The following is a 12,802-nucleotide window of genomic DNA, read 5'->3' as shown; positions in this document are numbered from 1 at the left end:
AGGTAAGTGCACCCATGTCGTGCAATGCCCGTGGAGGACAGAAGAGGCTGTCAGATCCCCTGGAAGTGGAGTTACTGACTTGTTGGCTGCCATGTGGGTGCTGGGATTTGAACCTGGGTCTTCTGCAAGAACAGTCAGTGTTCTTAACTATTGAGCCATCTCTCCAGTCCCTACAATTATATCTTATATTATAATTTAATTAGCCATTATCTACTTTTGAATTTAAATTTTATATTATCCTAATTATACTGTAATGGATTTTTCTGTGTACAAAGCTTTCTCTGTTTAAGGAGGGGATGTCATCTCCTGGTAATACATTCCCTGCCTGTGATCCCAGCACTGAGGAGGCTGAGGCAGGAAGGTCCCAAATTCAAGGCCAGCTTAAACTATGTAGTAATTTTTTTTTTTTTAAAGAGGGTAGTATTTCTAAAGCTTTGATGGGTTCTGACATACTTTTCTGCTTACATGTTTTCAGCATCAGAAAGTGAGATGCTATGTGAAAACTGGTACAAATATATTAATGGAGTATTGGGGCAGATATTTGGAACTGGAACTATAAGAAGAGAACCAGTTCTGATTACCATGCTCACAGATAATATATTCTGGCTGCATTTTGGAGGAAATTTTCTGAAAGATTATGATATTAAGCCTATGAATTCAGGTAAAGATCTTACTGTATCTAAACGTTTCCTATCAGGCATCTTATTTAGAGTAATATCAATAACACAGCCTGTTCAAATTTTCCTGAAAAAAATTTATCTTTGTGGTAACAGGGACTCTTCATGTACACCAAGCTGGCCTGGAACTCAGGGTTCTCCTGCTTTAGCTCCTTGAGTATTGGGATTACAGATGTGTGCCACCACACCTGGATTCAAATCTGCTTCATCTGTTTTTTTTAATTTATTACGTTTATTTATTTATTTACATTTATTTATTATTCATTTATTGTGTGCCATAGTGCATGTGTGGAGGTCACAGGACAATTTGTGGGTGCTGGTTCTCTTGTACCATGTGGGTCCTTGGGAGTCAAACATAGGTTGTCAGGCTTAGAGGCAAGCACCTTTACCCAAAGTCATCTTGCCAGCCCCAAATATGTTTTTTTGTTTTTATGTTTTGTTTTTGCTTTCTTTGTTTGTTTTTCAAGATAGGGTCTCCCTGTAACTCCAGCTGGCCTGGAACTCTTGTGTGGACCTGGCTGACCTTGATCTCACAGAAATTCACCTGCCTCTGCCTCCCCAGTGCTGGGCTTAAAGGTGTGAGCCACCACACCCAGCCCCAAATCTTTATTTTATTTTATTTATTTATTATTATTATTATTTGGCCTTTTTGAGACAGGGTCTCCCTGTACCTCCATCTGGCCTGGAACTCACTATGTAGACCAGGCTGACCTTGAACTCACAGAGATCTGTCTACCTCAGCCTCCTGAGGGCTGGGATTAAAGGCATGCATCACCACGCCCAGCCTCCAAATATGTTTTCAAAAGAAATTTCTTTGGGGCTGGAGAGTTGGCTCAGCGGTTAAGAGCACTGGCTGCTCTTGTAGAGGACCCAGGTTTGGTTCCCAGCACGCACATGGCGGCTAGGAACCATCCTTAACTCCAGTTCCAGGGGAATCTAAAGCCCTCTTCTGACCTCTGCGGCATTGCATGACACGGGTGCACTCACATACATGCAGGCAATATACTTGTACACATAAAATAAAAAAATAATAAAATATTTAAAAAAAGAAGTTTCTCTGTAATGTGAAAAGAAAACTTTTTATAAACTGGGTGTGATGGCACTTTATCATCTCATGAGTATTTTCTCTACAGATTCTACTATCAAAGCAAGTCAGCAGAGGTAGGTTCACAGTACTAGGAACTCAATAAATACTTGTTTAACTGTTTAAAATTAGACCTTATGAAAGGACCTGGAGCAATAGTGCATAACAAGTAAATGTTAGTGCCAAACAACTACCTGAGTTCACTCTTACTGTATTTCTGAAACAGATGTCTGAGAGAAAAAGGGATGAAGACAGTGGGACAAGCACTTCAGTAAGTAAAGGTGAGAGTCAGTGCATACCTGCTATTGGACTAGGAGGAAAGAAATGTGTGCTGAGTGTGGAAAGCAAACAGCAGAAATGAAAAAACAGTATTATAAGGCCACTCCACACCAGCAAGGGCCCCATGGGTGAGCTCCTTGCTTTTCTCCTCCCTGCTGTAGAAGGAAAGCTCAGATGCTTTAGCAGAGACACCAGAAGCTATAAATTACTGGCAGACAGAGCTCAGCCTCTCCTGTCATGTCTCAGCACTTTCCCTTCACAAAGCTTTGTGTGCATATGTAATTTGTGTGCATGTGTATGTTTATAAAAATTCATTGATATGAAAGCTGTGTATCACACAATTTGTAAATAAACAATTAGGTATATAGTACTCCTTATGTTAAATTCATTTTTCAAAGAAATATTTTATATGCTGGGCATGGTGGCGCACACCTTTAATCCTAGCACTTGGGAGGCAGAGGAAGGGAGATCTCTGTGAGTTCTAGGCCAGTCTGGTCTACAGAGTGAATATGCATATTCATATGTATATATATCTATTTTTATGCATATGAGTGTAATGCATGCATGTAAGTGCAGCTGTGCCATGCAATGCCCACAGAGGTCAAAAGAGGGTGTCAGATTCCCCTGACTGGAGTTAAGGGATGTTTGTGACCATATCGGTCTTAGGAACCAAACCCAGGAGCAACAAGTGCTTTTAATGCTGAGCCATCTCTCTAGTCCCTAAAATCATAAATGAGTATAAAACTGTTCCATTTACATAGTTTGAACTAATCCAATGCCCACAGAGGTCAAAAGAGGGTGTCAGATTCCCCTGGAACTGGAGTTAAGGATGGTTGTTAGCTGCCATGTGGGTGCTGGGAACCAAACCTGGGTCCTCTGCAAGAGCAGCCAGTGCTCTTAACAGCTGAGCTATCTCTCCAGCTCTCTTATATTAAATTAGTTATAGACAACTGATTTCATACACTATGCTCTTCTTGATTTTTTTGCCAGACCCTTGCTTCTCCTGAGCCATTCAATAGTTGCATATTAATGAACAAGTATAGTTTTAGCATAAATAGTAATGTCCTCAAATAAGGACTAAAGTGAAAATGAGACAGAAGATGTATGTTGGAATGTAACTTACTTGTCAATACAACTATAATAGCTTTAGAACACTGGAAAAAAATTTTTTTTGTCTTTTTCAGAGTTTCTCTGTGGTCCCAGCTGGCCTGGAATTCACTTTGTAGACCAGGCTGGCCTTGAACTCACAGAGATCCACCTGCCTCTGCCTCCCCAGTGCTGGGATCAAAGGCGTGTGACACCACATGTGGCTTGGAAAAGTATTTTTAATTGTTATTTTTAATTATGTGTATAGGTGTTTGTGTGTGGGTATGTGCATATGAGTACAAGTGCCCATGGAGGCCCGAGGTGTCAGATCCCCCAGGAGCTGGAGTTACAGATGGTTGTGAGCCAGCAGACATGGTTGCTGGGAATTGAACTTGAGTCCTCTGGAAGAGCAGCAGGAAGTATCCTTAACCACTTAGCCATTTCTCCTGTCCCTGGAGGAATACTTCTTAAATTTGGTGTGCCGTTCACAGTGTAGTGGCTGCAGGTGTGACAGTGAAATCTACATTAGTAGCATGTTTGTCATCACTCTCTTAAGCCTAGACAATCAGTGGAACCAGGTACAAGCCCTGATCCTTTTGCTAGTTTTCAGGTAAATGCCCTCACCCATGGTGCTTTGAAGCTAGCAGCACAAGGTCACTGTACACAGAGTGATGTACAATAACAACACATTCCTACACAGTGTTTCCCACACCCAAATAGGGTAGGAACAGCCACAGGAGCACACAGTATAATGCACTGAAGTAATTAGGAAGTGACAAATATCAAGAAATCATCAGCTTTTTTATAGATGGACTTAATTGTACATTTGTGTAATTTGGTTAGTAATGATGGCTTAACTGTCTCACAAAACTTCCAAACATTTTCTGGATCTTTGAGATGGTACAAGTCAACTTCAGCATACCATGGCAGGAAGAAAGGGAGGGACTTCTTGGACCTTGCTACCTAAAACACATTCATAAATACACTTGAGTCTTGGAGACTTCAAGACAAAGGTGGCGGTAGGCTTCCTTGGGTAACATGAAGTTACAGTAATCAGTTACATGCCTAACTTTCAATTTGTTTTGTTGGTTAGCAAGCAAAGATATGTCCTATAAGCGGCAAAGTAAAGATAGTTCCTGGGACTCTTCACAAATGTTGAAGAAACCAAAGCAGAGCCAACTTTCCCCAGTAACTGAATCTGAAGTGGCTTTGATCAATGCCTACCTTGAACAAAGACGAGCCAGGCACCACTCTCAGTACCACCAGGTGAGCCCGATCCAGCATGACAGTGATACTACTGAGTGTGACAGTGAAGAGTCCAACTCAGGAGCCTCCTCGTGGAAGGAGAGTGAAAGTGAGCACCATCCATCACCAACCAGTATTAAGAGGAGAAAAACAGTACAGAGGCAAAAGAATCTGGGAAATTACCAAGTCAGAGAAAGACCCTGCCTCCACTGCAAAGCCATGAGAACCAATGAATGGTTGACACGCCATTTCCCACAAAGCACGTCAGTAACAGCCCCCATGAAGGGAGATGTTCAAGAGGAAAATTCCACACCTGACACTAATAAACAAATTCAGTAAATTTAGAATTTTGGCATCTTTACCTTACTTAAAGTCAAAAGAAGATGAATAAAACATGAAAACTAGCAGTCATAGGGGAGACTTTTACAATAAAGCCGCTTTACTAACAATGAAAACATAATTGGAATCTAACAGGTCAAATTTCAAACAATTCTTCATTCAAAATAAGGCCAGTGAATTGTTTATGGCACCACTGGAACACTGAAGATGTGTCTCTACTATGACCTTGTTTTTATTCAAAAGAGCACAGGACAGCTACTCCATACCCTGACTATATGTATTTTGTTTATTCCTATGATACAAATATGGAAGCTCTTTGAAAATATATTTATCTTGAGAAACCATTTAAATTTATTCATATGTTTCAGTTGTCTGACTAAACATAACGAGGTGATTTTTTTTTTAATTTAGGTGACTCTACTAGAGCTGTATTGCTATGTGAGTCCACTAAGGGCTGTTGAAGAAAAGCTTAAGGGCCTGGACCTTATTTCTCGAGTGCAGCAGAGAGGAGAGTAGGACTCTGAAGGCCTGGGCCATGGCTTGTCCACAGTTGGTCTAAGGCAATTGCAAGAGTCAGAACTTTTGTCCTGACACTTGTTAAGATGTGAAGAAAGATTTTATCCAAGATTATTGCAGTAGAGGTCAATAAGAGACATTAATTGAAATGAGTTTCTTCTAGTGATTTATAGCCAAGGAGAAGGATGAAGGGGTCATTGGATGGAACTTACTAAAAGAGGATAGTGGGGCATTCCTGCTAAACTTACCCAACAGGATTATGATAAAGGTAGGACTTAAATATCTCAAATGTGGGCATGGGTAGCTCAGTCAACCTACCAAGGATCAAAGGTTGGGAGACTCTCATTAAACTTAGCTAAAACTGTGCTCAGTAGGCTAAGACAGAACAGGACCAAAGTTAAGGCCTAGCCGAGAAAACTTAAAAGTCTGTCTGATGTTTAAAGAGAGCCTTTATCATAAGTTAGCTAAAATCTAGGCATGGTTGGGGTAGATTTTTCCATTTAAGTGGAGGCCCCTAGCATGAGGAATTTAGGGCCAGCATGGATGGGTAGCCATTCTAGACATCATTTTCCAGGTGACTTGCAGGAACCCATCTGGGATATAAAACAAGGTCCAGATCATAGAGAGGACTGATAAGAGTAAGAAAAAGCGACATGGGCTCTGGTCAAGGGGCTAGAATTCAAAGAAGGATGTAAAACTTGGGGAAGGACTTGGGTACTATTTATGGTCAAGAATGTAGCCTAATACCAAAGACTAAGACTTTCATGGAGGACAGGGAAAGGAGCAATTCAGAGACCAGACAGCTATGACTTTGGGCTCAGGAGTCACTCTTGGAAAGAGCCAATTCCTTAACAACAGAGAGACCTTAGAACCAAAGCAGGAGCCTAGACCATTGGGATTTAACTAGGATCATCTGTGAGAACATTAAACAGAAAATAGAGGCTAAGGGCTGCAAATGTAGCTCAATTGGTAGAGCGCTTGCCCAGCATACAAGAGGCTTTGACTTTGACCCCTGCACTGCATAAAACAGGCATGGAGGGTACACACTTACAATCCCAGCACTGGAGAGGTGGAGGCAGGAGGGTCAAGAGTTCAAGGAGTTCAGGGCCAGCTTGGGATACATGAGACCCTGTCTAAAAAGAAAAAAAGATTGGAGGTGGGAAGATATTCAAAGGCAAGGGGAGAGTTATCACAAACCAAATAGGAGAGATGTGGTTGGCTAAGGAGCAAAAGCACTGTCAGGTAGTTTGGGACCGGGTTAATGAGTGTAGTGCAGAACTGGTGAGGTGGGAGGTGGCTCATGAAACCAGGGCTGCAAACACTGGTCATGGCTGGATATTGCCTATGTGCAAAGCCTGATGGGAACTCTTAGGGTGGGCCCCCATGCAGCATGGCAGTCTGCCCTTCAGTCTCTCCTAGTTGGATGGAATAAATGGAGTTTTTTCTAACATTTATGGTCAAAGCCTGTCTGGGTGGCTGGTTTGAGGGAAGCCTTGTCTTCATCTGGTGACTGACATCCGTGCAGTAAGTGACAGAACAAACTTCGGTGACTATATCAAGTACCACAATTCTTATCAGGTGCTGAGGTGCAAGAAACTGTGGGAAACAGGGAAGGTTCTGACTGAAATGGATGCAGTGAAGGGAGACAGGATGTAGGGGAGGTATGTGTAGAAAGGTAAGGATTGAGAGAGCTGGGAACAGGACTGCGAGGTGGGCTGTCTCAAACTCTGCTGCCTAGACTAGGTGGTGCAGTTTTGATTGGAGGAGCAATGAGCCAATAGGTTCATTAGTGGTGGCAGGGATGGAGACAGTGCCACATTGTTGCCAGAAGCAGTCTGAGGAGTTCCCTTTATCTGTTAGGGACCTAGACTCAAGTAAAACTAGATCCTGGACTTCAACATAGAAAATAATTTGAGAAAAAACCAGTATGAAGCAAAGTCGGATTTTACTAAAAACAAAAGATTTTGTGGTTATGGGTTTCTCAAAGAAGAGTCACACTTAAATGACAGGTTTAATCATCTATACAATTTTGTCTCTTAAGTAACAAAGTGCTGCTAAGAAACTTTCTCCTACTTTGTTCTTTGTTTGATAAGTAAGATTGTACATTGACTCCGGAGATGCCTGGCATGGGCTTATCATCTGATAAGATAAAACCAGGAGCCACTGGTGTTTCACAAGGGGTTTAAGACAAGCCTTTTACTATAAATGGGGTTTCTAGTAAGAGTCCTAGAAAATTGTAGGTTTATAGCTGAGAAAGAAAAATGACCTTAAGCAAATGTTAATGTGATAGAATTCTTCTCATCTGGCTGAGACTTCAGATTCCTAGGTGAGGGACTCTTTCCCTGCCCATTTCCCCATAATTTCCCCTGTCTTTCTATAATAGAAATATAATAACACGTGTATTGGGTAACATTTAGAAAATACGTGCTGAATGCCAGGCACAGGCAAGCACTTATAAAAGACTATCTTTCACAAGCCTGCAAAATAGATATTATCCCAACATGGCAGATGATGAAATTGAGGCATGGGGGAACTAACATATCCAAGGTCACGTACCTGGTAAATGTGAGAGAACTGAATTTTGAGTCATATCTAAACACAAATATTCCCCCATCATGACATAAGTTATCGTTTTTTTTTTTTTTTTTTTTTTTGAGACAGGGCCCCCCTGTAGCCCCACCTGTCCTGGAACTCACTATGTAGACTAGGCTGGCCTTGAACTCACAGAGATCCGCCTGCCTCTGCCTCCCAAGTGCTGGGACTACAGGCGTGCGCCATCATGCCTGGCCAAGTTATCCATTAAAAAATAAATTTTTTTAACCATTTTTATGTGTATTGCCTGCATGTAGGTAAGTGCACACTTGTCATGCAATGCCGCTGAGGTCAGAAGGGGCTCTCAGATCCTCTGGGACTGGAGTTATGGACAGTTGTTAGCTGCCATGTGGGTGCTGGGATTTGAACTTGGGTCTTCTGCAAGAACAACCAGTGTTCTTAACCACTGAGCCATCTCTCCAGCCCCTATCCATTTTTTAAAAGTATTTTTTAAACTATTTATTTATTTATTTTTATCTTATGTGTATGTGTGTACTGCCTGCATGTAGGTAAGTGCACCTGTGTCGTGCAATGCCCACAGAGGTCAGAAGAGGCTGTCAGATACCCTGGGATTGGAATTATGGACAGTTGTTAGCTGCCATGTGGGTGCTAGGATTCGAACCCAAGTATTCTGCAAGAACAACCAGTGTTCTTAACCATTGAGCTATCTCTCCAGCTCTAAATTTATCCATTTAAATTAATTTGTTTTGTATGTGTTTGGACATGTACATGCCATGACATGCATGTGGAGGACAGAGAAAAACTTGCAGGAGCTGGACCTTTCCTTCCATGTGGGTCCTGGGGTTTGAACTCAGGACATCAGGCTTGACATCCAGTGCCTGCCCTTATCCATATTCTTTTTAAAAAATATTTTATTTATTATTTTTATTTTATGTGTATGAGTGTATTGCCTACATGTATGTGAGTGCACCTGTGTCATGCAGTGCTGTGGAGGTCAGAAGAAGGCTTTGGATTCCCCTGGTACTGGAGTTAAGGACAGTTCGTAGCTGCCTTGTGGGTGCTGGGAATCAAACCCGGGTCCTCTGCAAGAGCAGTCAGTGCTCTTACCCGCTGAGCCATCTCTCCAGCCCCCCATATTCTTAATAGATCACAACTAGATAAAAACTTGGCACACCATATGCTAAGCCCAGTTTAGAAGATCAGAGGAAGACTGCGAATGGAAAATGCAGCCAAGAGTAAGAAACTGGGTGGAGATGGGAGCACTTCTAAGGGTGTGGGGAAGGGCTCATCTCTTTGGTAGAAAGGACTCAGCTTCTGTTTGCCTCAGCTACAGTGAGGAAGCCTGATTGGCCCAAGACAAAAAGGAGCAATGGGGGCTGGGCTGAAAGGTTTGGTGTGGGAATGACTTCTGGGACCAAGTTAATCATATGCTTTGAGATAATTTAGAACTACCTATTTGATCTACTATTATACCTATACTACCAAACCTATATTGATCTACTACCCGTTTGTTTTCCTATTGTACACTGAGCTTGTTTAAATTTAACTAACCTTTAAGAAAAACAATGATGGAATTAACTCTTACAAACTAAGCTGTATTCATCCTTAATCTCATACCATGTTCCCTATTGTGACTCTGTGATGCCCCTGACTCAGAACAATGCATATGTGTGTGAGATATGGTAATTAGACCTAAGACCACCACAGAAAGCAGCCATAGCATTGGAAACAATGTATCCCTGGCTAGTATTAGAAACAACAGGTGGGCATAGGTTGATGACACCTGTTTATTGTTTTGTATGGTGTTCTGCGTCAGTAGGATCAGGAAAGTAAGTCTTCCCTTGTAAACTCTGATTGAAGATTCTTGGAGACAAAGTTCTTCATTCCTTCCTTACCCCCTGCCTGATGTGCTGTTCAGTATAAAAGGAGGCCCTTTGTTCAGGGGGACAGGGCAGGTCTGAGAGAAGTCAAAACTCAAAACAGATCCAGCTCCCTCTTGGTTAAACGACTCCAAGAGGTAGTTTTTCTTTTATGCAGCACTGTCACAGCTTAGAAAGGCAAAAGTAAACTTGATACTGAATGTTGAGTAGCAAAGGGCAGTGGGTGGGTACCCTGCTCCATCCCAGGGCAGGGAGACTGCTGAAGGCACCACACCAGCTACTCAAGAAAACCAGACGCCAACTGCAGCTCTCCACATTGCCTCCCTTTTATCTCATGGAGGAACGCTCCTAGTACTTCCCAGCAAATTTGGGAACGGTGTTTTCAAAACAGCTACCCATTATAGTAGTTCCCCCTTATCTGTTGTTTCATGGTTCATGGCCAACCACAGATACTAAACCTTTTCTATATTGTATATAAAGATATCTTTAGAATGACCACACATAACTTTAATGCATTCACATAATCCTATTTTAGCAGCGATCATTGGTTCCTGTCTGTGCCTGATTTATGAATTAACCCCTCCACCTCCTCTTCCACCTCCACTTCCACCTCCTCCTCCTCTTCTACCTCCTCCTCTTCCTCATCCACTTACTTCTCCTCTCCTCTTCCTTTAAGAAAATGTAAGTTTAATATGCTGCAAAGAGTACTAAGAAATAACATCTGCCTGCCAAATAGACATATTTCTTCAGCACTGGGTCTGGAACCCAGGGCCTTGTGCATACTAGACAAGACTCTACCATTGACCTGTGTCATGCACACATGTACACATAATCATAATATGCATAGGGTTCCATGCTCTCTGTGGTTTCCACATCCTCTTAGAACAATCCCCTGTGTGGTCAGGGGGAAGCTCCTATGATAGATAGTGAAATCAATTTAGTGGTTGCAACTAGCATTTATCAAAAAATGAATAGAGGCTAACAGTATCACAAAGGGGAACTGCTTTTGTTTCAAGGTGTGTGCACTGAGTTGTAATACAAACTGTGTTTTTTACTATGTAAGCTAAAAAACAAGTTACTGCTCTACAGTAGTTTTCTTTGGAGATTTTTTTTTTAATTATTATGCAGCTCCACCACTAAGTAAGTGAGAAAAACTGTCCCTCCTGCAATCGATTGTCACATGCTAGTCATTAGCAAATCTTCAGCACACTTGGAAGGACCAACTGTTTAGATTAGTGAAAAGCGTGAATTAAATCATATTACTTTAGAAGAACTTCAGGTTTATTATTTGTAAATACAGTAAGTGGATGCAAACTAGCCAACTGTGGCCAGTACATAGGGATGGGCTTTGCTTTGGAGAATAGAAAGTAATTTGTAATTGACATTTCAAAGAAGACTAAGAAACAGGCCAGCCTTTGTATAAATCATAATTACCCTGTTTGTATATAAAAGGATACTTCTGAAGCTTTTCAAAACAACTGGTTCTTTTAAGTAGATAATTATTCCCCTTCCAATCTTGTTTATACTATTCAGAACTTTAGTGAACTTTCTTTTTTAACCTCCACAAAGGTTAACTTCAGCCAGTCCTTCCTCAAATGATCACAAATTCCCAATTAGCAAATTCTAAACAGGCTTTCCCTGCAACAATATGCCAAAGACTTGTATGATGTGTTCTTTATTGCATTGAATAACATCTGACAGGTTCCTAAGCACTGGGCCACCTGGATATTCTCTCTGTCAGGAACATGGTCAAAGAGGTGGATGGCAATTAAGAGGGAAATACAAATGAGGCACAAACTTTCAGTGGCGGTGAAAGAGGACAAAAGGGAGAAAATGCCTTGAAAGCTATCTATTACATATGAACTGAATATTAAATTATAGGCATTTTTTTGGTGTAAGGAAAAGTGGCATTTAACAATTATAGAAGAAAATAGAAAACTAGGCTGTTCTGAATGCAGACTGGAGGTTGTTAGAAAGTCCTAGGGAAGCTGGTAAGAAAAAGGTGCATTATAAATAAATTGCTCATATCTTTTTTTGATCAACTTATTTCTCTTCTTTTTTTTAGCCCTGGAGATGGAACCCAGGGCTTTGTGCATGGTAAGCACGTGCTCTGTTACTGAGGTACACTCCCAGCATGGAACGACTTATTTCCTCTTGCAATTTCCACTCAGAGCTCAAAAAGCAATGCATGAAATTATTTTTTTAAAACAACCATTTTGTAATCCTGGGAAATATTGTTTTCTGGTTCTTTTAACTTCTAAGCTTGATTTTTTTTTTCTGCTGTTAACACTGCCTGATTATAGACGCCTGTCGTCTTTAATGATCTTTGTTTATTAGGGTCCTCTGTCACCATAAAGTTTCATATGTTCAAAATCTTGATTTAGCAGTGAAAATGCCAGGCAGGGAGCCAACTCTGCTGCTAATTAGAATAAATCAAAAGAGGGGGAGGGCAGATAAAAAGCAGGTTCCGGTGGACGGATCTCCAGGGTTTAGTAAGACTTGACTGGCAGGTCTGAGTGCTGAGTAAGAGACAAAAGTGCTTAGAGAAATGCCTGCTAGGGTCAGAGTACTTGTGCCTTTTCTCTGATTGCACTGCTTCAGAAAGAGCCTGAGTAGCCCCCACTGATTTTTTTTCTCTTCCATTTTAGCAGGTTCATTTTGCCCATTGTCCATTTTCTCTTGATTGCTCTGAGCCAATCATTGGCAGTGCCGTTCCCCTTGTTGACCTGGTTCCAGCAGGGGCAGGGGTCATCTGATTCATCTGATTCCTGAGAAGTTTGCTGATGGCGGCACTCTTCATAAAGTTTCTTCACTCTGGAAGCAGACATGCAGAGAAGAGGAAATGGCCTTTTTTCTTTCCTGGAGGTCCCCCTGTCTGTGGATGATGGTAACAAGGGGACAGCTAGCCGTGTCCAACAAGGTCATTGGTCTGAGTGTGACAAACTGGAAAATGCAAAGAGCAGGACCCCGAGCTGCTGACCTGACAAGTTCTACTTTTGGATTTCTTTCTTTCTGTTTTGGTAGCCCACACTTACCTCGAACTCATGATCTACCTGCCTCAGTCCCTCCAGTGCTAGGACTGCAGGAGTGTGCACCAGGCCCAGAACCACTTTTGGATTGCTTACAGGCAAGGTAACTTTTTT

At 41.7% G+C, this 12,802-nt stretch overlaps 1 protein-coding gene across 2 annotated transcripts in view; it reads left to right on the top strand.

Moving 5' to 3' along the window:
- The window catches only part of Ssmem1 (serine rich single-pass membrane protein 1), an 11,147-nt gene extending 6,192 nt beyond the window's left edge, over positions 1–4,955 (top strand). For both annotated transcript variants that reach the window (XM_029570027.1, XM_008846343.2), the window contains 2 exons: positions 1,988–2,042; positions 4,220–4,955. In XM_029570027.1, coding sequence (XP_029425887.1) covers positions 1,988–2,042; positions 4,220–4,710 — 546 coding nt within the window. In that variant the 3' untranslated portion in view covers positions 4,711–4,955. The remainder of the gene's footprint in view (positions 1–1,987; positions 2,043–4,219) is intronic.
- The last annotated feature ends 7,847 nt before the right edge of the window (positions 4,956–12,802 follow it).

Source organism: Nannospalax galili, unplaced genomic scaffold, assembly GCF_000622305.1.
Source record: "Nannospalax galili isolate Female #2095 unplaced genomic scaffold, S.galili_v1.0 scaffold660, whole genome shotgun sequence".
NCBI classification, from domain to species: domain Eukaryota; kingdom Metazoa; phylum Chordata; class Mammalia; order Rodentia; family Spalacidae; genus Nannospalax; species Nannospalax galili.
This window is presented reverse-complemented; position numbering and strand designations above follow the sequence as displayed.